The 25,821-nt window shown below is 39.9% G+C and overlaps 2 protein-coding genes across 3 annotated transcripts; both read right to left on the reverse strand.

Moving 5' to 3' along the window:
* Positions 1 to 187: 187 nt before the first annotated feature.
* Positions 188 to 8,426, reverse strand: fkbp1ab (FKBP prolyl isomerase 1Ab). The gene is made up of 5 exons (XM_072697141.1): positions 8,276 to 8,426; positions 8,133 to 8,180; positions 5,731 to 5,843; positions 3,616 to 3,785; positions 188 to 1,801 (listed from the first exon to the last, which is right to left on the reverse strand). The coding sequence occupies exons 1-4, from the start codon at positions 8,310 to 8,312 to the stop codon at positions 3,657 to 3,659; spliced, it is 327 nt and encodes a 108-aa protein (XP_072553242.1). The 5' UTR covers positions 8,313 to 8,426; the 3' UTR covers positions 188 to 1,801; positions 3,616 to 3,656.
* Positions 8,427 to 10,252: 1,826 nt separating this feature from the next.
* LOC140576894 (sodium-dependent lysophosphatidylcholine symporter 1-like) lies at positions 10,253 to 25,715 on the reverse strand. 2 transcript variants are annotated; one of them, XM_072696576.1, is made up of 14 exons: positions 25,392 to 25,715; positions 21,851 to 21,970; positions 20,642 to 20,766; positions 19,150 to 19,282; positions 18,612 to 18,690; positions 17,809 to 17,996; positions 17,225 to 17,315; positions 16,322 to 16,443; positions 16,077 to 16,160; positions 14,606 to 14,689; positions 14,345 to 14,457; positions 14,090 to 14,233; positions 13,452 to 13,628; positions 10,253 to 11,965 (listed from the first exon to the last, which is right to left on the reverse strand). In XM_072696576.1, exons 1-14 carry the CDS (start codon positions 25,461 to 25,463, stop codon positions 11,914 to 11,916), a joined length of 1,584 nt encoding a protein of 527 aa, XP_072552677.1. In that variant the 5' UTR covers positions 25,464 to 25,715; the 3' UTR covers positions 10,253 to 11,913. The 2 variants fall into 2 exon arrangements, with proteins under 2 accessions (XP_072552677.1, XP_072552676.1); XM_072696575.1 differs by having other exon boundaries at positions 19,126 to 19,282.
* Between the last annotated feature and the right edge of the window lie 106 nt (positions 25,716 to 25,821).

A 25,821-nucleotide genomic window follows, 5' to 3' on the forward strand; every position in this document is an offset into this window, starting at 1 on the left:
TCTATTAGCCAAGCTTTTCTATGGAGATTAAACCATCTGTCTGTGCATTTCAACACCTGTTTCAGAAACAAGTGCACTTCAAAGGAGCTGTATTCATAAACACGAGGAAGTGTCCACAAACCTTTAGACATACAGTGTGCGTTGGACATTTTATGAAGGGAAAAGAAAGGAAGGCGACAACCTCAACTCCTCAAAGCAGAAAAAAAAACATTTATTGCAATAGCGCATTTTCACTTGTTCATTGGTTACGGACAGTTTATGTCACTCGGCACACAAACATACATTGCATTTCAGGACAATTAAAGCCACACATTTGATTCTTAAACGGCAGAAATATTCAAGGGGGGGGGCATTAACTTTCACTGCTTTCAAAGATTTGCTTTAACATCAAAACCTTTTTAACTTTATTTACTCATACAAAACAGGACTGCCTCTATCACTCCCACACCCAACAAAGCACAGTGCTTATCTAGGCAGTGCAGTTCTCATTAAGTAATAAGTACAGACATCTACAATAGTGTAGCTCTAAAAACTTGGCATTTGAAAAATATATATTAATGCAAAAGGTTTAGTAGTAGCAGGTAGCAATTTAGCTGTAGCCTATCGCAACCTCTTTCACAACTCTAGTAAAAGCATCACTCCGATTTCATGTGTGCACACAGTGCTCAACACTTTGCAAAATGATGGTTTGCTGAGAAATGCAGCAGCTAAAACGGCAGAAAATCATAAGCTACGATGTGTAGAAGTGCCTTACAGATACAAGCGTGTCTACAAATGACATGCACCCTGCAGTCACGCCAATGTCTCTCATTGCGAAAGGGTCAGAAATGGGTTAGGGAAAAAAGGGAAAATATAAAATAATGGAAAACAGAATTGAACTGTTACATATAATTCAGTGCCAATCAAACACATCAGCTTGACCTAATGTAAAACAAGCTCGCCCAACATACAGGCAGATCATCTGAAGAGCAACGTTCTTAAAACAATAGACAGCAGTTTCTTAACATGCTTTCTTGTGTCACGGTAGCGTCGCATTGTAGGCGTATTACGCAGCATGAGCCTCTTTTAATCATAACAAAACTGTGAAAGGGTGTCAAATATATAACCTATTAAATATTACCACGACTATGAACTAGAGTAAAGTCCATTAGCCAAGCCCAAGTGCTCAAGAGTGCTGTGCATTAGCAGCAGGTGCTTGTTTGTATGTATTCTAGTAGTTCTCGCTTCTTTAGTATTCAGCAAGAGGCGTGTGTTTTCCATTTGCTCAGTCACACAAATACTTGACCTCAAAGAGCATCACCAATATTTATGAGGGGCATAATTATTTAATTCTAAATTATAACATGCAAATAAGTGAGTGACAATTATACTAAAAAGGATTTGTTGTCATATCTGATAATGTACAACCTCTAACAAAATAACACATCATTTAGTACTGGGTTTGGGTTAGTGTAGACAACCTTGTGGGATCTGTTCAACAGATGGGTGGTTGGCAGACCAGAGGGAGAGCCTTTATTAGCTGAGAATTTAAATTCAGGGGTGTTAAAACTGAGAAAACACACCTCCCTGCTAAAAAAACGTCCCTCAAGACTGGAACTCAGGACCACCGCCACCACCACCACCACAGATTGTACAACAAGGAAGTTGAGGAGAATACAAATAAAGTCAGTCACCTGCAATATCACACGTGTAAGGAGTGATTAAAGTAGTTAATAAAAGCGTGGGACAATAGGCTCAAGAAAACTCTTCTGCAATCAAACACAGATCCAAGCTTTTCTCCATGTCCAAGATAGTAGACAAACTGTAAGGACGGGAAAACAGATTGATTAAAATGGTCAGTGAGAGCAGCTTATGTGCATAAATGTTTTACATGAAACATGTTTTAATGTAACAGACTGGCTAAAAAATGAACTCACATAATTACCACCTTTTCCCAAATGTAGCTGACTGGCCAAGATACATGTGGTGAGTAAATGCCGCTATGAGTTTAATGCAGCTAACAAGCAATTCGCTTTCCTTAAGATTAATACGGTGACTCTTTATCTGTACAAACTACCACTTTAAATCTGGGGGACAAACAGCACACAGTGAAATGACAACAGTGACCAAAATGTACAGAAAAGCATAACAAAAAGTATTTCTGAAATAATTTAACTTTCTATGGTTCTTTTAACGTCATCTGATATCTCGATGGTTTGACCCTGCAGTATCTTGGGGTTTCTAAATCCTACAACCAGTCTCGTACAAACAATGCAAGGAATTCTCTGAAATTCCAATTTTGGAATAACCTTCCTGTTAAAGCTGAGGAAACAGACACATTCTCTGTGCTGGTTTCCGGGAAAGGGATTAAACCCAGTCATAGACAAAAATTTACTTTCAGTGCAGAATCACCATTCAGAATGCTCTGTTGTCCAGGCTTAATCGAAAACATACCTTTCCACACAGGCCTTCGGTAAATCCTTCATTACAAGCTACTGTTTTTTCTGCTGTTGTTCTGTACTACTACTCTCATTACAGGTTTAGCTCATAATTGCTGTAGTCTTTCTAACTACTTCCTTTACAGGTCCTTGAAAGGACTAATTATAGTCTTAACTCACTTCTTCCTTTTCTCCTTTCTTCTCTCTCACCCATGTCCCGAGCTGCCCCCTGCTGTCTGCTCAATGCTGGTACGAGTCCATTCATGGTTGGTTGCTGCTGCCTGCCTACCCCCTGGTCCAGACTCTCCCTATGTGTAAACTTGCCAAGATTTGACACAATTCTCCTAACCTCTTTGTTTCATCGTTCTCTCATTCCCATGCCCTGTACCTACTGTTCTGTCCTGGTGCTGCCCAATCTGGCTCTCTACTGCCTTTCTACCTGCTGCAATGCTGACCTGCTCCCGATCCTTGGCCTGAATCTCTGTAAAGCTGCTTTGTGACAACATTTGTGAGCTGGGAGCTGTGGTCAAGAAGAAAACTAGCAAAGAGACAAAACTGAACCTGAAGAGCTTTGAAGAGCTGTGATAGATGCATCTATTCCTGAGCACACAAAGTCATAATGAGGACTAAGCGGGATTGACATAAAAGTTGCACAAACTCCAATTATCGGACAGATGTCTCATTGCTATGTATCAGATATGTATTGGATTTTATTACCATATATGAAGGTTGCCCACATCGTAATTGAACAGTCACATTTCCTGTATGTTTTTTGCTATTTACACTTTTAAATAAATATAAATAAGAAAAAAGAACAATTTTATCTGCAATGGGAGTTCCGGACCATTGCTTATGTGGTTTGGACAGTGTAGGGCACATGCTTTTATAAACAAAATGTAACAAAATTTAAAAAATGTAATAAAATGAGTACCTGAAAACAATAGCATGAGCAAGTTAGCCTAAATTTCGTCTGCATTTTATCAATCTTATAAGTTTCCATTACTTGTTAGCTACATTATCCTCCACTGCAACACTAAAGTAACAGATTTCACAAACCAAATGTCTTGGCTGGCTACTTTTGGGGATTATTAAATATTAAGTAATATTTTTCACCAAAATATTCCTTAAAGTCAGATGGAAAAGTTATTGATTCTGATTTCATAAAGGAATGCTAAATCACAGCAGATGTAATACCTACCAAATAATAAAGCATGAATAAGGACAGGCAGTGAAGTGGTGTCACTCCAGACTAAGAAGTTCCACATCAAAGATGAGGGTGGCATTTGGTGGGATGATTCCAGGGTGACCCTTATTGCCATAGGCATAGTCTGGAGAGCAGGTCAGTTTTGCTCGCTGGCCTACACTCATCTGAAAACCATACATGCACACAGAAGAGAACAGAGGGGTCAGCTTTATTCAGCACATACTAACATCAGAAAACACGTTGTTAAACTGTCCCCTTAAAGCCAGACAAATGAACTCCCTTTGAGTCACAGACTATGTTTGCTTGCTTCATTATGGCCTAACCTGCTATATTAAGCCCAACATTTGTTTCTTTTTTTGTGCTGCGACTCTGCTGTAGAGGTACCACAAGCAGACACTACTCACAGCCTGCAGCAGTGAGCCATCAAAGCCAACAAAGACATCTAAATATCAGCAGATATACAGTTAGAGCAACATTACAACAGCTTCAGATTCATTGTAATGCCCCACTAACATGTACAATGGAGAACAGCGCCTCCTTCATTACTACTATCATTGCTGCTAACTGCACTATGTAACTATGAAGCTGGTAGGACTATACTCATGAGAACTGTGTAACACTGCGTACCCAGAGTTATACTTCTGTAAAATCATGTAATAGTAACTTAGTACATGCTTCTTTTACTTTCAGTGCTGGTTCTGTATCTCTCAGCATGTCCAGACATGCATGTGCAGAGTGTGTTCTTTAGGGGCGGATCAAAGCCCAAGGAGGAGCAAGAAATACCCATTCTTGCATACTGCTGTTTTAAGTGCAAACGTCTTTTTGTGCTGCTTTCTGCGAATGTCATGCACATAAATACCTAACATCTAATCAATACAAATAACAATACAAATAATGGACAATTACTGCATTTTCAGCTCATAAACACTCTATGTTACCAATTTCCAACAAGATTCATGACATAAACAGTCTTGCAGTCTTTACATGTAAACTAAACAAAGAATATGCAAAAGCAAAGTAATGTTTTCACAGTTCCACAATTCATGCAAAAATCTGAATTCTTTTAATATTTGCATCTTAAATGAACACATCTGAGTATCCTAGGATCTCCTGAAAATAACATCTATCATGTGTGACTGTCTCCTATAAATAAATATATTTTGTAATTTTAGGTGAATAAGTTTAGAACTATCCAAACATCCTGCAAACTGACAAGGGGTCCTAGTAGTCAAATCCCATGAGGTTATTATAAAATAAACGTTTTTATGAAATATATTGATGTCATTGGTTATATCGTTTGTCACAGCAATTGATATTGAGAATCAAAGAATTGTAGTGGTATTTGTACTGCCTATCACATTTCTGGTCTCATGCCTATTTATACAAATATACAAATATTAAATATTTTTGTAGGGATATTTGAAATACCATCAAATATATTTGGTAGGATATTAATTTCAATAATTAGATATTTAAATAGTACAAAAGGTTTACATGCCCAGTGCCAGTGCCCATGCCCTTCTACAGATAGAACACCCTTGTATAAGTCTTCCTGTTTTGGATTTAATCAATACACAACTTAATATTCTTTCTTTTGACATATATGGGCAAAACTGTAATACCCTTACGTCAGTAACCAGATCGCCCCAAATAACAGGCACTCCTGAAAGGGCTGAGCACTTCTCTAGCGTTATTCCACTAGAGTGGACACTAAAGAGCACTCTCACAGTAGAAAGCAGCACACTGCATCATTCTTAACATTACATAAACGCCCCACTGACTCATTACTGACCCCAGATAGTCCAACAGCAGAACTGCACCCATGAATCACAACAAGCAAAAAGGAGGACTGTGACTGCAATAAATGTTTCATGTATTCCAGGAAAGGAAGTCACTGCTGATGTAGGTTAAGCCAGTAAAACATGCATGTGTTCCCTGGTGAGAATCACTCTACGATATTGAAAGAGACGGTTCAGTTATGTGGGAAGGATACTGCATACTGTATGAAGAACTGTGCTGTTCCTTTTTATTATTTTTATTTTTTTTTGCATATTTTTTCCACCCTAGGCTAAAGTGGTTGGCTTGGCATCACCCCAGACCGTCACACACCTGCACGACACCTTCTTCCCAGCCACGAATCACTTCCTGTTTACCAATCTTGAACTTAAAGGGCTTGTCACGGTCACGGGAAGAGTCGAACTTCCGTCCGTCCGTCAGGGAGCCTGGGGGTGGAGAGGAAACAGGGGGAGAGACATCTTTTATTAAGAGAATGGTACTCCGCTCACACAAACATAAAACTGGCAAACCCTTAAGGCCACTATTATATAATGCATCAGAGACCTAATCCTGAGAACTGTGCTCTCATCAAGAATGTACATCAACAATACTGAATACACGCTACACAGATTTTTCCCTTAATGTATTTCAGGGGCGGCAACGTATGAAAGGATTCCACTTAGTGCCACTGAAATAGCCCTAGCAGCTGTTCCAGACGAATCTGGCTGTGTGTGGCCATCTTTAGCAGCAGTGATTCACAGAACAGACACATCTGAGCCGCTAATTAATGTTACATGTCCAAGACAGCACAAGGAAGTCATTCAAGCAGTCCTGTGTTTTACATGTCTTAGTTCACGCGTTAACATTCTTTGCACAAGCCGCTGCCTTCCTTAAAGAACACTGGAAGTGGATTAAATTGAAGCCTTGTATCATCATTTTTGCCGTTTTTCAATTTTTTTAATTCGATTCTGACCGTAGTTCTTTACATTATGTCAAAATCGCGTAATGAATAGGCCAATAGAAATGCTCCAAAATGACTTGCAATAAAATCTCCAAAAAAAAAACATCTCTTTGAAATTTCTTTGAAACCTCGCTTGTAAAACTGCCAGATATTGGAAATACAAGGTTTTAGAATGACAGTGACCATTTTCTACAGTATGGCATCAAACTGAACGCAATGAACTCTACCACCTATACGCCCCTTGCATTCTTCCAAGGGTCTCTTGGACACACAGTGTACCTAGACTGGGCCATTGGGTGCATCTATTCCTGTATAATTTATAATGTATCACATACACACTTATACACTATATGGACAGAAGTATTGGGACACCTGCTCATTCAGAGTTCCTTCCGAAATCAAGGATATTAATCAAAGAGTTTATCCTGCTTTTGCTGGAGTAACTGTCTCTACTGTCCAGGGCAGAAGACTTTCTACTAGATTTTGGGGTCAGCAGTGAGGATCTGATTGCATTCAGCAACAACAGCGCTACTGAGGTACCCCACCTCACCCCAACTCCCCAACGCATCCCAAAAGTATTGGATGAAGCACCACCATCATTCCAGAGCACACAGTTCCACAGTTCCACAGCTCAATGCCCCTCTATACCTCTGTAGCCCACACCTGGCGTTAGGCATGGCACCAACAGATTCATGTTTGTTTGCTCCAGAGAGTCCTATTCTATTAGCAATACTTCCCTACAGGATCTAGACAAGCTATGTGTGTGTGTGTGTGCATTTGCACATTTGTGTCAGCAATGGGTGCAGCTTAAAAAGTATATTTCCTATCACTAAGTGGTGTCCACAAACATTTGTCTTACACTGGATATCAGGGTCTCTACTGTGTACCAATGATGGGGTCTCTGTCCACCTCTAGAGAAAGAGAGAAACCACTGTCCCCACATCACTCCTTATGTGGTTAAACCTGTAAGGACATGTCCTCCTGTTACACACACACACACACACACACACACACACACAGGAGACACTGCTGCTATTTGGACCCCACAAATATGACCTCCTTACAGTACTGTCTGATTGAAGATGAAAGTCTGAAATGATTTGGGGGCTGATCTGCACAGCTGAGACATGACAGACTTATCTAATCAAATATCAGCACAGTCTGTGTTCCCTGTCTGATGGAGCCAGACCCAGCTGCTGTGTTGTGATCTGTCTAAGTGTGAGAAATGTGCAGTACTTCATCAGCTAGCTTGCTTGCTAACTACTGGCTGGGCAGACAGACTGCTGACCGAAACACACAACATCCCAGGAGAGCCAGTCCAGTCCAGACACACACACAGACAGACAGACAGACAGACAGTGTTAGCTAATCCCTTCTGTCCAGTAAAGCTAGGGGATGGGACGAGGGCTTAAAAACACCCCCCTCTCGCCTGTCTAAGGTGACTGAGCCCACCAGCACCAGCTATACCACCACACACACGACAGAACTGCACAATCCTAAACCTGCCCCTGTTCACTACTACTACTATTACTACTACTGCTGCTGCTACAGCTGCTGCAGCTGCTGCCGTGAACCGAGAACCCCCCCTCCCCCCTCACCCCCCTCACCACCAGCCGCTGCTCGTTTGGATGTGCGGATGAAGTCTGCCGGATGTCCAAAACTACTCCTACTTCTCCTACTGATGTAGCTAAACGCCAACTAACGCGCGGTTTCCAGTCGCATGTAAAGGGCAGGAAGCCAGGAGGCAAACTAGGGAGGAAAATGTTCAACTCACCAACATAATGCACCACACAGGTCTGTCCTTTTTTGGGAAAAGTCCTTCCTGTGACGAGGAGCGCGAAGGGAGAAAAGAGAAAAGCCTCAGAGCCTAAGGACACGTTTAAACAGAGTAAATGTTATTAATTTTATGTTATTTACCGTCGCCAGGGGTTATGGTCTCAATCTCGACTCCCATTTTAGACGTCTGCCTTCTCCTTCAAGAGTCTCCCAGCGATCTGGTTTTTCCTCAGCGGCTCGCTCTCTCGCTCGCTCGCTCCCTCGCTCTCTGCTCTCTCCACCGCCGTAGGGATGTCCAACTCCTGAACGAATCGCTACCGTGAATCGGTTCGTTTGAACAAGAACCGATTCGCAAGTGACTGAATCGAGTCCTCTGTGATTATACTTAAGAAACTAATAAAAGCAATGACAACTTTTTATTTATTTATTTTTTACATGTTCTCCCAGCAGATTGCTTTACTGTTTGTCGTTTGTTTGGACCCAATATTAGTGAGATATTAGTGAGTTTAGGAATCCGTATCGGCTGGTGCGGATTCTCTTTACTGTACAAACAAAGAAATTAAGTTGACTGAATTTTTTGGACGAATCAATGAATCGTTGAACTGAATATTCGAGTCATTGAGGAAGAATCGGTTTAGTAAATTGAATCAAACTTGTCATCGTTACAACGGCGGGCTTTTTTTGGAGTCACGTGAGTGATACCCCTTGCCCCCCCTACCACCACCAAGTAACAGGGAGTGAGACAGAGATTAGTGGACTGTCATTCATTCATTCAGTCAATTAGATTTTTTTATTTACATTATTACTACTTACTTACTTTACTAAAATCCAAAAGGATCTGGCTAGTGTAAAGCACCATTGTATATGAATAGCGATGTCATTTAAACCAAATAATAAATACAACACATTTATATCTGTATATGTCCCAATACATTTGTTTCTATAGTGTAAGTTTGCTTGCCTCCTGAGCTATGTAGGCTTTGCTTCTTGAGCAGAGGTATTCTTGTCATTTTGTTTCATTGGACGAATTCAGGGCATATGAATTATTAATTAAGTTTAGAAATTACAAGTTTACATTGAATTTATTACAGCTAATAAAATAGATAAATTATGTTTTGGATATATCTGATGTTTTTTGTATATTTTTATATATTTTTTCAGTCCTATTTTAATTATTGATTTTTTTTTCATACTTGAGTAGTCCATTTACTAGATACTTTTTTACTTTTTCTGTTTTAAATAATAATATTAAAGTTATTATTTAGCATTTTTTTCTTCGAGTTCAGTTTTTGTCTTTCCTACTCACCTCTGCTCTTACATCAGCAAACAGACTCCCGTACTCACTCCTGCATCACTCTGTGTGGGGTGGGGTGGTGATTGGAGGGCCATCCTACCCACTCAGACAGAACAAGGTCGATTGGGCTCTCCTGAATGGCTGTGGCATCATTGTGGATCTAACCCAGGGGGGCATAACTCCAGTCCTGGAGGGCTGGTCTCCAGCAAAGTCTGGTATCTGCCCTACTCAAACACTCCCACTTTGTCTAGTAATTAAGTGAGGAGTTAAATCAGGTGTGTTTGAATAGGCCACCTACCAAACTTAGCTGGAGACAGGCCCTCCATGACTGGAGTTGTCCACCCCTGACCTATGAACCTATGATCTCCCAACGGTGGTGCCAACACTTCCACAGTTGTGCCACTTGGCAGCCAAGTTCCTCATCTCTTAATTGTTTAATTATCTAAAGAGGACACTGACAGACAGCGAGTGTTGTGTTTCAGAGAATTTACACCTCTCGGCAGTGTCCCCCTCTCTCTATGCTATATTGTCAGCTAATCTGTTACATAACACGCTCCATACTTCAGCTTCCACTCTGTAAGCCCACCGGCTGGAGCTGGTGCGTGGGCGCCCTGAGCAAAGTGGTACAGCTTCTCTGAAGCCAGTTATGTAGTGTGATTTATAATGCAGAAGGATTTGGAGACAGACAGAGAGGTTTGTGGTGCGAGGACATACTCAACAATACACTTCCTCAGCGGAGGGTATTGTTGACCTTGAAGGCCTTTAAAAAGACTGAGGGGAGGGGAGGGCATATGAGCACATAAATAAAGAAACTTTATTCCAGACCTTTGTTTAAAAATAGAACACATCACTGAACCATAAACATCTGGAGCAAACTCAAGAACATTGTCCAGTATTTGTACATTGTCCAGTATTTCCTCCAACCTGTCTACATAATGTCTGTATTCTGACACTCTTAACATGCTGCCAGGGCGAAGTTTACAGTTGACGCTTGGAATACTTGGAGTTGCAATCGGCATTATTCAACCCTCATTGTTAATTATGGTTTATTAGCAAAATGTACAAACTTTCAGCTGTTAAATAGCTCAACTCAACTAATATAACAAGGTCTTTCTCCATGTTCAACACAATGACACTTTTAATGACTACTGCAATCCTCGCATTATTCAGTCCCTTGAATAGAATCCTGGCAAATCAATGGATTTGTTTGCTGCATCAGGTGTGCTTGAGATTAAACACATCAAATACATGGACTGTCTAGGAGTTTGCTGACTGTGACGTTTGACTGCATGTTAGAAATACGGCTAAACAAGTTAAAAGATAAAGGAATACTGGCTACGCTACCTGGACATGGCAGACAGAGGAAGCCATCATCGGCTGCCATCCGATTCCTGAGAAAGATTTGGAGGCAGCAGGCACTGAGATTTCAGTTTGCACAGTAAGAAGCAAACCTCAACACTGAAGGTCTCCATGACCGCACACCCCTACTGACCCAAAAGCACAAAAAAAGTCTGCTCCAATCTGCTCAAAACCAATAAATATGCTACAGTTGTGGGATTCTGTTCAGTGGAGCGGTGGAACACAACTGGAACTTTCAGGCCTATGGGTCAGCGGAACGTCTGGACGAGAAAGAATGAAGCATACATTGAACAGAACACTCTGCCTACAGTGAAGCATGGCAGTGACTCTGTGATGTTCTGAGGCTGCTTCGCTTCCTTTGGTATTGGAAACCTGCAGCATGTAGAGGGCGTGAAGATGAATTTAATCACACATCAGAAAAGGTCTGTTTTCAGAATATGTTCTGGAAGATTCTGGAGTAGTCGTCTGACTTGAACCCCTTTAGCAAACTCAAGAATATTAGTGAACTGGAGTCACCTGCCCATGAGGAACAGGCAAAGATTCTTCAGGAATGCTGCCAGATGCTGGTGTCTGGCTATGCATCATGTTTGCAGCAGGTCATAACAACTAAAGTGTGCTTTGCCAAGTGCTAAGACACTTGTCATGAAGAGGTTGAATAGTTCGGAGACTACAATAGACATTAAAACTAGCATTTTGAGCCGAATTTGGCTGTTAGTTGGGTTGAGCTGTTTAAATGGTTCTTGTTTGCTAAATTAGCTAAGAAACAAAAGAATTTGCAATGAGAGTTGAATCATTTTGATAGCAACTGTACATCTATAATAGCTTTTCTGCTAACATTTGCACTTTTATCTGCTCCATTTGTCCTCATTTTGTATGTACTGCCTGCAAGCCGGTATGTCCGGTTTGCATAGTTAATCGTACTGTGTTCTGTATAGTTTATATTGGATCTCTGTTGTCCTTTGTGTTGCCGAACCACCCTGTTGTCTGCTTCTGCTCTGTGTTAAATGTAGCACTGTGCCCTAAAGGAACTTTATTCCGTTCTTTAACGCACAAACCTTACTTGACTTGACTAACGACGCATTTATTACAGTTCAGAAAGCTACGTGAATAGCATAATCACTCAAGCTTAATGAGGCGCATTCAGGTCCTGCGTGAAGTCTTCAAAGACACTCTCCGCTCTGTACAACAGGAAGAGGAAAAGAAACATACGGTCACAAAATAAGCAAGGCAGTTGAAATTGTTTGCTTTTGTGGGCCCCAATGAAGATGAGGTCAGTGATAACAAAGAATGAGCTATGAAATGTCAACACAGTCTTTCTACAAAATAAAAGTGTTTTTTCATTGTACAAAGTGCCAGAAGCTTTGGCATTAGAACAATGAAACTGTTCATAGGGTCGCTGCGTAATTAAAAAAAATCCAATTCAATGTTTTTAAATCTTTTTTCAAAGATTGCAATGATGAAAAAGCACATTCATCAATGTGCCCATGACCATCTGAAAGATCAGTTTTGGGGATTGAAGCGTGGACCATCTACAGTGGCATCTCTCAAGCAAGTGAAGTCAGTCAGTCAGTATTTGAAGGTGGTGTGTTAAAAGCAGGATAAATGGATAAGCATAAGGATCTGAGCCACTTTGACAAGGGCCGAAATGGTCAAATTGGGATGGCCAGGTCATGTTGGGTGTTCCCAAGGTCCAAGTTATGCATGAAAGGACAACCGGTGAACCGGCCACAGGGTCATTGGTACCCAATGCTTATATATCCACGGTGGTCCACGCCGCTTGTCAAACCAAATCTGCACCTTTGATTTCAAGTATGATGTAAGGAACCTCATAAAGTTGTAGGACACCTCATGTGAGCACTGAATAATTGTCAGTGGGCTTCTAGATGGCAAGAATTTAGAAGACCTCATAAGTCCATACTATGCATAATAAACAGTAACTCTGATAATCATCCCTTAACAGCCATTTTTTTTACATTTCATTTGAGGTCTAGCACGATATGGTTTGAGACATTTCACAGATAGAAAGAGAGTAAATTTTACTTATACAATATTATTTAAATCAAACAAACAACATATGTCTCGACTTGTTCTGAATGCCCTGTGAATTTTCCATTCCGGAATAATAATGAGTGATGTATTTTTGTAAGACAGGAAGTCAGACTAGGGTCACTCTGGGAAAGGATGAGCCGCCTATTAAATGATAAGGTGAATGATAAGGTGTTCAATGCTTTTGCCATAATCTGGAGATTGAAATATGACATGTCCCCTTTGTTTTAACCAATAAAACCTGGAGGTACAAAAATGGAGTTTCTCATGTCGTGCTTGAGAAGGCTATTGGGGCCTTAATTTGGCACTTCCACAAAAGGATTTTTTCCTTCTGTAAAGTTGACATTTTGGAGATTTTTGAGTGACAGTGACAACAGGCCATTTAGATACTGTTTAGAGACCAGAACCTGCAAGTTTTGTTGGTCCATCAGAGGAGAAAATGTACTACAGAGCAAGAGTAGATTCATGAAAGTCCATTAGTTTCCTACCTAAAGAAAATGTCCTCTTGCCACTGTGTCAACACAACTCCATCACAAAAAACGATCACACTCTTTAACCTAAGCCAGATGGAGCAATAGCACCATCTACCGACAAATCCTGGACCACAATGTCACTTACGCTGCTTTCTTCAGTTCAGTCTGGATCTGCTGACGCCGCTGCTCATTGATGGGGTAGAAGAAGAACAGCACCATGCCTATCAGTAGCAGGACGATAGGAACTGGGGCGAAGAGCACCTGCAGTGTGGTGATCACTCTGGGGTCTTGCCTACACGCTCCAGCCTGGTAGCCTGCAAAGCTGAAGATGCCAGGTGCAGGGCTTTACAACATGTCTTAAAGCACCTAATGAAAGTAAATCTTTGCTCCTTAACAGCAAAATGTTGAAAAAATGGCATAGACGAATCCTGGTCCTGAAGTGGAATATTTTGGTCCTTGTTCCCAACACACCTAATCCAACTAAACAGCGAATAAACAAGGCCTTTTTTAATTTAAGTGGGCGTGTAAGAGCTGGAAAACAGCTAAAACGTTCAAGGTTACCCAAGGACAGTGACAAGGGATTGCTTAATTGAACAACAATTTGTGACACCTAGATTTCAAGTGTTGAGTCTTAATCTGTAAGAATTAAGGTTAATTAGACAGATAGGAGAAGAATCTAAGCCTGGTAGATGACCAGGAGGTGATCCCCAGCTGATACCATTTTCAGCATGAACCAAACAAAAATATTCTTCTGCAAACTTATATATGATAGGAGGTTCTCACTGTAGTGCTAGAGTGGAGACTCCGCTTGACAAGCCTGCTCCAAACTTGTTGCAGAAGACATAGCAGGAGTAGAACATGGGCTCCAGGTCCGTGCACAATGGGTTCTTCACCTTGAAGTCATCCACAACATCTGGCAGCATTGACCTGCAAGCAGAAGAGAAAAACACAATGATGAGAAAGATGACAAATAATAGCTAACGTTCATTTCTCTATTGCTTTAGGGCTCAGTGTTTTATAGGCCAATGTGTCCGTCACCAGGGCAGTAAATAAACGGATGATAGACTGGTGCCCGCTACAATGCCCGCCAGGACAAAGACAGGAAAGCTGCCCTTCCCATGGGATAAAATGATGAGAGCAGGAATATAGATCTGCAAAGAAATGAAAGAACACAAGATGATTCAACTCTTGGTAATGAGAACCAATAAGAGCTACTGACTATATGTTAAATATTTAAACGAACTATAGCTATTTGGAGTGCTTGAAGAAACCAATTGGGAGGAATGAAGTGTAGCTTACAGATAAGCCGATGAAGATCGTGGTCTTCTTGCCGAGTCTAACCAACAGCATCTGCCACAAAGGGATGGTCAGCGTAGCTGCAAACTATACACCGAAAGACAAGGAATTTGATTTAATAATGTTCATATAAGAAATATCAGATTTTGGCAGCCGAATTATGTATGCAGACAGCATACATAGATTTCTTAAGACAGGATCATGATCACTGGGCCTCACTCACTATTCTTTTTTTGCTAAAAAGCCACTTACATAAAGATTCTAATAGTCAGTAACATTTTCTTCTTTGGGATTTGTTCAACAGGTTCCATCATTCTAAGAGCAGAGCTGTGAACAAAAACACATCATGAATCTAATGTAGACTTTTGTTAGGAGAGAACAAATGTAAGAACATTCTTAGGAAGACATTGGTGAATGAGGCCCATTGTCAGATTATAAGAAAGCAGATAAAGATACCTGGACTCAAGCATCAGATTTATCAGTGCATCAACATCCTTATTCTGATTTAGTAAAATATTCTGCAGACACAAATGCACAAATATAGTGTGTGTGTGTGTGTGTACATATATATATATATATATATATATATATATATATATATATATATATATATATATATATATATTATTTTATATTATTTTTATATATACACACACACAGTCATATCAGAATATCATGACCATCTACCTAATAATGGAAACATCCACCCATGGCTTGGGTGACACTAGGCTGTATTAGGTATCATTATGGAGGTTAACTGGTCCACAGTGGCACACTGATTGCTCTGTACCACCCGCTGGAGTTGTCGTTCTCTGCTGGCATGCTATGGTCCATGGGGAACCATGGTTACGCCACTGGGAGGCACTCAATGTGCAAGGAAGTCCATTCTCTGTACACCTTCACTGCGACAGCTTTAACTCATTTCACAAAGTTAACTTTCTGAGATGCCACAACCCTTCACCCGGTACCCTATTATTCTGCCCTTTTGGACATCAGTCAAGTCACATTATTTACCCATGACAACTGACTGGTGTGCTCGCTTATTTATACGTGCAGCAACCTACCAAACATGGATACGTTATGACAATGTTGTGATAACTTATTGTTTTAATGCTGACAAGGCTGACTATTAACATACACCATGTTGTAAAATTTATGATGTGTTCTATTGTCAGCAAATGGATAATGGAACATAACTGGAATTTTGGAAAGTTGTCAAAAAGTAGTCCAATCACCAAGAGGTAATGTTACCTAATGTTGAGGACAAAACAACAGATGTGATTGCTGTAACAATGTCGTACAATCGTAGGCAACGTGGCTGGGAAACTCTATCAGGTGGCTGTCATCTGTAATGTCCTGAGCGGTCATAATATTCTAATATCACTGTGAATATATATATATATATATATTAAAAATTACATTTATATCAGTGGAAAAAAAATATTTATATTGTGTCAAACAACAGACCAATCACCAGCAATATGAGCACAAGGTGCTGAAAGTATGCCCCCATTGCAGCTGCATGTGTACAGAAGAGAACCAAGTTTCCTTGAGGTATCTGAAATGTAAATTCATCATGTTATCATGTGCATCGTTGTTGTTGTGTCTTTTCATTTAATAATTTAAAATATTTTCATAATAGCAAAGCTATGACTTGACATGACATAATACATAACACTGAAATGCCAAAGTGGCTCACATTGGTTTGGGGTTTCTGACCTGAAAAGCTACAAAAACGAAGAGGAATCCAAACACAAGCCACAGATACGGGGTATGTTTCACAATCATCTTCATGCCAGTCAGGTACGGCACTTGTATCCTGTCCAGCTTACTCAGTGGAGCTGGTAATGAAGACACATAAACTCACAGAGGGCTATATATGTTTAATTAATCATCCCTATGAAATAGGTAACATAGTTAAGACCATTTATTAGTTGCATACAGTATAATAGTATAATAGGAATAGCTAGTTTCCCCATAATAATACACTCACCAAGCATTTAATTAGGAATGCATAGACCTACATGTTCATGCAATTGTCTAATCAACCATCATATGGCAACAGTGCAATGCATCAAACCATGCAGCAGACATATTTCTCTAATGGCCTCGAAGGCCCAATGTACTCAATATTGTTAAAATGTATAGGACAGGGGTGTCCAATCTTATCAGCAAAGGGCCGGTATGCCTGGCAGTTTTCATTCCAAACAAGCTGGAGCACACCTGATGAAACTTACTTTTAACAGGTAACATCCAGGTTTTATGTTTAAGAATAAAACAAAGCAGAAATGAGGTTAAATGAGGTAATTACATTTGCTTAAAATTGATATCACAACTAGTTTGTGCTGCATTGACAAATTTCATATACCAAACTTTATCACCCAGTTTCGAAAGGTGTTCATGTAGTGCCTGATGTTGGGAAACTTGTTTTTTCATAGAAAACAGACACTACATGAATGCAGCATAAGTCTGCAAACAACTGATTAAGTTGTTAAGTGCTCCTGCCTTGTTGGAATGCAAACCTTTGCAGGACGTTGTTCGCTCTGACACTGCTACAGATTATTAATTATTATTAATTATACAGTATTACTCAAAAAAGTAAAAGTAAAGGCCCATATTTACCTAACTGCTCCTTCACGCCAAGGAACAGAACAAGACAGCAGAGGAAATAGAGAGCTCCTATCACCAAGGCAGAAATCAAATATGCTCTTCTCTGTAGGACAAGAACACTTCTCGTTACAGTGTAAGACGTAACTGGTAAACCTCAAAATAAAGTATACTCAAATACGTGAGTATCATGTGAAACTAAGATTCACATGACATTTACGTCACGTCTTATTCTGTGAGATTATTGGCTTGTTGTAAAGCAAGACTCCAATCTGATTACTATCTGATAACACATTTAAACGTGATGATCGGATAACTGTCAAAATCTGGTAATTATTGAATTATGAAGTGCATGTAAACTTGTTTAAGTGATTTCTAAGAAAACTCATTTATGCGTGTTAAACTAAAGACCAGTACACGGGTCTGAACTTCAGCTTCTCACTTCCATAAATAAATCAGTTCCATATGAATTTAGTAGTAGCCGTTCATTATAAATTGCTGACACTCAACTAAAAGTAGGTCTACGTTTCAAAGGGAGGTAATATTCTGCATTGTGTCACAAGATATTATATTATATAGCATGGGTTTACAAGACTCACTGTGTTGTGTAGAGTGTCAGAGAGAGGTGAGGTGAAGTTGTGGTCCAGTGCAGCTGAATAATTTCCAGCATGCACATCACTATCATTCAGCTGGCCGCATGCATGTGCTCTCTTAGCATGGTATACCCCCACAATTTGACCCTGAATTGTAGCTCCCAAAAGTGTTGCGAACATCTCCATCCCCATCCCTATGGGGGAGGGTAAGAGAGGATTAAGCAGGGTAAACCAAACCAAAAGCAAAAATAACAGCAGTACTAAACTGAGTTCTATACAAAGTTGTATTCGAATGGGAGTGATAGATTTGACGATGATCGATGAGTTCGATTGAAAGCCAAAGTAAGCAAACCTGTATGAACCAGTCAGATAATGTGCCAGACTCATCTTTGTGCTCTCAGATATAAAGCTTTATCTTATACGCATGTGTGACTTGAGCCACAATTAGCTGGGACACGATATGTGCCGTGAAGTTTAGTAAGCCTGTCATGATAACATGATAACCATTGTCCCATTATTATTATTATTATTATTATTATTATTGTCATTTAAAGACCCTGTTATGCCATTGATATAATGATGATATAATAGCGTGATAATTAATATCATAACAATAGTGTGCAATTACATCCTTCCTTTTAAATATGTAATGTAAAAATGTTTAAATTTATAAATAAATAAAACATGAATAAAATAACAGCATTCTTTTTAAACGTCTTTCTAGGTCCACCTACAAGCTTGTTCAGATTTTACTACGCCTAAACATGGTAAAAACAGAAACAGCACTAAGTGTGTGTTGTGTATCTTACTGTAGCAAGTGGTTGAGTCTCTGTCTCTGTCGTTTCCTCCCAAAAACATGTTCAAAGAGGAATAGGGCACATGGTAACACTGAAAAAGGGAACAGATTAAATGGATTACATGGGCGGTGTACATTAATTTTGTTGTATGAATGCACAGAGATCACATGACGTAACAGTAAATATACATGTGGCCAAAGAATGAGCTCAGGAGTACATATTCCAGTTACTAAGTGGGAGAAGCAAATTGTAGGCTTACCTTTTTGTAAGCCTATAATTTGCTTCTCCCACTTAGTAACTGGAATATGTACTCCTGAGCTCATTCTTTGAGCCTTACTGCGAACCTAGATTAATATGGAAATGCCTGTATTCTACATAATTCTGTACTGGTTTTGCTGTGGTCCATTAATGACCTCTTCTTTTTAGTGAGTTCAGCTAGTTTAAGGTGCACCCTATCATAGTTTTTAACATTTGTGTGGAAGCATGCAACCAAATCCTGGACCCAGTATCAGGGGTGTGAGGGTACCAGGGACGTTGACAGTAGTCTTACACTCAGGAAGGTGTCCAAGAGACAGTTCCATAGAAAGTACCAACAGAAGCTGGAGGCAGCAGACATACTGCCCAGAGGGGTGTACCACAACATGATGTAGGAGATCAGTCCTGCGGGTGTGCTGTACACAATCCTGAGAGGAGACAGAAAAGATACAGAGACACCAAGAACCAAAAATTCTTCTCAACACATGGGAATAGTTCATATTCAATCTGCCTATATCGCTGCTGTCCAATGAAAACCATGCATCTCCACCATTTGAACCATGTAGTATACTATGTATGTAAGTCACCATTTTAAACATACATGTTTTTCCTTGGACAACGACAACATACACAATACCTCTATAGTTCCTGAACCTACAGCAATACACAGGGTTTTAAAAATAATGCAACTGACAAAGTAAAAAGCAAGATTTTGCGTCAACGTCTGTATCCACATCTTGGTATATTGACTGATTGGTGCAGTTCTGCCCTGATGGTTCAATAAGGTCTGCTTATCTCCACAAAGGAACTCTGCATCTCGGCCATAGTGACCACTGAGTTCTTGGTTACCTGTCTGACCAAGGCCCTGATTACGGTCTGGCTAGGTGGCCAGATGTAGAAAGACTGTAGGTGGTTCCAATTTCTCTTCCATTTGAGAATGATGTAGGCTACTGTGCTCTTGGACAGTGTCAACACTGCAGATAAGTGCTGGAAATCCTGTCTTGTAGGTCTACCAACAATTCTCTCAACGTCATGGCTAGCTGTACACAGTGACATAAACCATCAACTGTAAGATCTCATACAGACAGGAGTGGGACTTCCTCTAATTATGCCCAGTTAGGCAGTTCTAAAGTTCTAAAGGCATCTCAAAGACCATTGACAGTTGTAGGATGCACAGGAGCTCAATTGCAAGTTTCATAAGTAGGTGTGTCTGTGTACTTACAGGGGATATACAGGGGTCTTTTATTCTGAATAAATGTATATTTGATGGGTATGAAAACAAGTTCTCTTATGATGTAAAATAAAATAAATAAATAAATAAAAACACTGATTAAACACTGAGCTGTAAAATGTATGCTTTATATATTATTCTTTGGCCATTTCAGTTATCATTCAACTGTCATTCAACAGTTTAAAGAAAGTCTGGCTACTTATTTCAGTCTAGTTCTTGTTGGACTGAACAAGGACTGGACATGTTTGTTGAAAAGAAGTCTGACACTTAATGTTCTCTCTGATCTTCATTTGCTTTGGGAATCAGAATCGCAGTTCAGGGAGACAGATTTGACCAAATCCAGCCCATTGCTTACATTGCAAGCATACCTCTGTTCATTAAGTCTTCGGTCAATACAGCAGCTGTCACACGAACACTGGTAACTCTGTGGTAATCATTTCCACAGCATTTTCAGTTGTTGCACAGCAATGAAAAGCTGCTTTGTAGCCTGAGACAATGTAAACCACCTATAGAAACAGAACAAACAGAAAGTCCTATATTCAGGGCTGTACCTTACCAGGGAATAAGTTTGCCAGCGCGAGTGCGGCCAGCCTTACTAACTGCATAGCCCACCATCGGGTCAGTAACAGCGTCCCAGATCCAACCAAGGAAAAGGATAATGGACACATGGAAAGGCTTCATCTAAAACAAGAAAAAGAATGTTACATCTATGACCTCACAATGACCTGAATTAAGTATTTCTTAGTTGGAAAATGTCATTAAAATAAAATATGCACAATAAAAACCTGGCAAGACAAGACAAGACAACACAAATGGAATTTGACCTCCGCCTTTAACCCATCCATGCCGTGAATTCGCACATACAAGGGCCTTGCTCAATCTGTGTATCGAACCCACAAACCCTGTCATCGATAACCCGGTGCTCCAACCACTGAGCCACCACTGCCCTTACAAAGAAACTACTGGCTCACTTGAACAGGGATTTAACCCTCCAAATGGAATGCCTGATGCTCTACAGACTAAAACAGCGTTTTATGTAACATTCCAAAAACATATAAAAATCAATCAATTTGATGAAGATACTGTAAAACCACTGGTTTATTTTATTCAAATTAAATAGAAATTCATTTTTGTTTTATATACAGCTATAAAGGTGAATAAAATGAACCAAATAAACCAGTAACAGTACAGAAAGGTTACCTGTTACCTACGGAAAAGTTACAAACATTAGTGGGTGCGCTGGGGGTAAAACATAGTCTGTCAGTAGCTCGTAACGTTAGTCAATCACTGTAACCTCAAACTCAACGTAGATCCCAAAGCACAAAAACCCTCCTATTAAACAGCATCCGAACTGAAAAGGCTCTTCATTCTGAATGAGAAATCTTTAAGTCTACGTTGAGACCGTGCAAGACTTTACTGAGATAGGTACTAAAACTCAACATGAGACACGTGAGATTGCTGAGGCCTTTATCTCAGGAGGCACGTTTGAGCAGCAGGAGATGCATGCTAAAATCTCATTGTTCTTTAGGGGAAACTACAGGAGATCTCCTTTTTGGTGTTTCTTTGCTCTGGGGTAGCAAACTGAATCATAACACACTGCAGGAGTCTATTTTGCATTGCTGACTGTTAACTGTGTTCACCACAAATTCCCAACAGCTTTATGGTATTAAAAAGTTGTATATGTTGAAAGCAACAAGATAAGAAAAGTTAGGAGCATCACAGTATCCACTCCACAAAGTGTACACAAAGCATCGTCTCCTGTTACCTGCACAACGTCCAGTAGAAAGACGGGCAGGAAAACGGACCTGCTGTTTGTTGTCATTTGATAGGGCATTCCTCCAACTGCGTAGCATAGTTTCCTTAACAGTGGGATCCCTGTGCCTTTCTGCAAAAGCCAAAAGCATCTGTATTGAAATTCTTCATATAAAACATCTTCAGGGCAGCATTCCAAAACTGTACACAAATATGTGAAGGATTTTAAACCATCAGTGCTGGGTTGTAACTTCTCCCATTTGCTCAGTTTGTACATCAGTACAGTTTGGACTGACTTACACTCAAGTTGCTCAAATGATTTTTTATTTAGTTCTACTTAAGTTTATTTCTAATGGATTCATCCTCATACTCTATCTCATTTTAGTCAAGCTTTTTTTTCATATCCATTTACTTTAGAGTTCAATAAAGTTCTAATAGTGTGGTGTGCAGTACTCTGTTGAAAGCAAAAGCTCCTTGAGGAAATTTTCAGTTAGCTTTTCCATCTTAAACTATGGAGAAACCTTTTAAGGAGATTTGTGGAACCTTGTTCTTCTAAACATCTGTTCTTGAAGGTTCCTCAAATCACCTTAAGAGGTTCTGCCACAGTTTCAAATCAAAGAACCTCCACAAGTTCTTCAAGGAGCTTTTACTTTTAACAGGGAAGGAAGTGGTAATGTGGACTATCAGCCAATACTGATCTGATAGTCATGTTTACAATTTCTGTGAGATGTGCCGCCAATGAATACTTAAGTAAAATCACATTGCTTTTACTAACAGTGTATGTAATCTGATGTGTGTAGTGCAATGTGGACTTAGTTACATAACTACTTTATAGTGTGTTTAATATCTTAGCCAGCAGTTACTTTAAAACGCTGTAGTGAAAATGACTTTGTGTGTGTATATAGTAGTTCAGTCTCTGAATGTTTTCTACAAAGTGTGTGTCTATCCCTGTCAGGTTTGTACTTACTGTTGAGTGCTGAAGAACTAAAGAAAAACATTCAGTTTACCTGCTAGTGAAATAAAGCGCTGTGGTGATAGTTCAGTGTGTAATGGTTTGTAACAGTTTGTACTATAAAAATACAGCGGTAGTGTTTTTCTGATGGTTTTGGAACAGTCTTGAATAATAATTGAATAATTAGTGACATTAGAGAACACTAATTTCTTTGTTAGAAGAACACAGCAGTAAAAAACAACAAAAATAAAAGTTAATCAGGCCTTAAAATAACTGATACCCAATCAATAAAAGCATGCCTGGATCAACCACAATCCCGATTCACTGGATCAGATCAGGACATCCCTGGGGTGTGGTTTAAGGCTAGGCCATCAATGCTCTCTGGATCTTGTGGCTTGGTAGTTGCATCAGCATTACTATGGTAGCTTCAAGAGACCAAAGTGTTTTGGTCACTGAAATGATCAGGTAGCCCCGCCCAGTTTCCCTGCCAAATGGTCCAAAGTGTCCTTCCCATTTTATTTAACCATTTCTCCTTTCACCTCCGACAAGTTGAAGGTAAAGTGAAGGGCACAGTGAAGTTTAAATGAGGTGTTAGGGCGGGACGTTCAACACCACATCACACTTCACAAAATGTACAGGCAAAGGAAATTTGGCTATTTGTGCAATACGCGTCAGTCTCCGAACGAGCTCCCCCTTCAAGCTTGGCCCCACCAGGACTTGGCCACTATTAAAGACACATCTTTGAAGTTTATGGGTTCCATCTTGAAGCTCTAGCCAAGAAACACTGATGACTTCGGACAGGAACGGCTGTGGTAGTGAGCTCATTTATTTATACAAGTTGATCCAAATTACACATATTTTTCTCCCCCAAATGCACTATGTAACAAGAAAAACTGCATGAGGACATGACACACACCCAGCAGCAACAGTTTTTTTGGCACAGAGATAAAATGGCATCACAAAGTCATGAAACAGCCCCTATACTATAGCTTTTACCTTTCACCTTCCAATGTGTTGCTATACTGCAACCTATACTACTGGATATGGCAAGACATTTAACTACAGCTCATTCAGGGACTTTATATCCCTGATAGATTTTTCTGATCTGACCATTTGACTGTCCTACACCTAATGGCTTAAGGTTAGAAACCACAAACGCTGTGTCGGCAGATTCTGCTGTGCTTTGTTTTCATTGTACGTTAAGGATTTTATGGTCCAGTAAAAATCTCAAACCCAAAATGTGCTTCAAACTTACCTGAAGCTGAAATAAGAACATCTGGAACATGGCGTCCCCAGAATTTGGGATACTCAAGGTCAGCAACTACACTTCAATATGCTGTGGCATTGAAGAAATTACTGATTGGCCTTCACAAGCCCAAAGTGTGTGTTCATGCTGTGGGCACTACATTCTGACCATACCATCTATGTGCCTCAGCAAAAATCAAGACTTCAGAAATCAAGCCTCAGCTTTCTGTCTCTTGGCTGACAGAAGAGCAACCCAACCCAACGTGGTCTTCTGCTGTTGTAGTGGTCATTTGAGTTCGCACAGACTGTCAGTTAGAACTAGTCTGGCCATTCTCGGTTGACCTCTCTCATCAAGGTATTTCCGTCTGCAGAACTGCGGCACAATGGATGCTTTTTTTGTGACAGCATTCTGACAGACTCTAATTACAGATCAGCAGTTACAGAAACACTCAAACCTGGCACCAACAACCATGCTATGCTTTTAACTGTAGAGTCCAGGTTTGAACCGGACGGGAGACTAAAACAAATAACAATAAATAAATAAACCTTTTCAAAGAGCCCATGTGCATTAGCATCAGCCAACCTGATACACTTCCCACAGATAATCTAGACATGTGTATCCCTTCAGACACTGTACTATAAGGTACTATAACACTGAAACCCACCTTCAGCTTTCTTCACACTTCAGGGCTTGTTGTGTATATTTTAGCAGCATGTAAATCTAATGATGTAATGTAATAATGATGTAACGTTATGTAAAGGTAGTGATTTGTCTCAGTCCACAATGACGCAGTTGTAACCACACAAGTACCACCACCATAAACATCAGGAAAAAATAAAATAAAATAAAATAAATAATAACGTCAACGTAGAAAGGAATTCAATATTCTCCTTGATTAACTGTTTCATGCATAGGGGTGTAATAAATGAATTTTAAAGGTCCTATCTGAACATGTTCTGTTAAAAGGGTAAGTTGTTCAAAACTAAGGGATAAAATGCCTTATTTTAAATGATGAAATGAAATGAAATATGTAACACTGATTATAATAATATTTATATTTCACAATATTTTACCTTTCATTTTCAGCACCTTTTTGTTTGTGTTGTCCAATTGCATACTGTGACATTTTTAGTGAGCATGCTGTGAAAATATCAGATTATAACCACCCTACTGACTGTGGTAAAATAAAAAAATTATAATAATAAAAATATTTTTTTGGTAATCATTTTCAGCCAGTGCTTTATTTTTCAAGCTAGCCCAATTTAGCATGAACCTTGCACTTTTTTTGTGGCTACTTATAAAACCACTTAGCATAAGGAATATAAAAGTGTCTGTGAAGTGGTGTAAAGTCATTACCAGTGGGTTGTCAGGTTGCTCGCTAGCACTCGGAGCCTCCCTGAGCTGTGCCCCTCCACAGCCATGAGCCATGTTGGTCCGCCTCAGCAGCACAGTGCATTCAACACCAGCACCTACAACTCTCTGCACTTCTACACTAGAGTTAAAACAGAGTGAAAACAGCCAGTCCGACTGGACTTGAATAACTCACTGAACTACTGTTAGGTTCATCTAACGAGCTGTCTAGTGGAGTCGGTGGGTTTCTCACAATAACATCTTTCCGACCTCCAGAAGAGCGGCTGGACACGGGCGTGAATTCAGAGGCTCAACCGTGGAACGTCGTCACGACATTGCAGTGATTTGATTGGCTGAAAAAAAAAAAGGTTTTAAGGGAGGCTGGCAATTAGCCACAACACACACACACTCACTTGCATTCATATCCTAGTGACAT

This window comes from Salminus brasiliensis, chromosome 14, assembly GCF_030463535.1.
Source record: "Salminus brasiliensis chromosome 14, fSalBra1.hap2, whole genome shotgun sequence".
Lineage (NCBI taxonomy): Eukaryota > Metazoa > Chordata > Actinopteri > Characiformes > Bryconidae > Salminus > Salminus brasiliensis.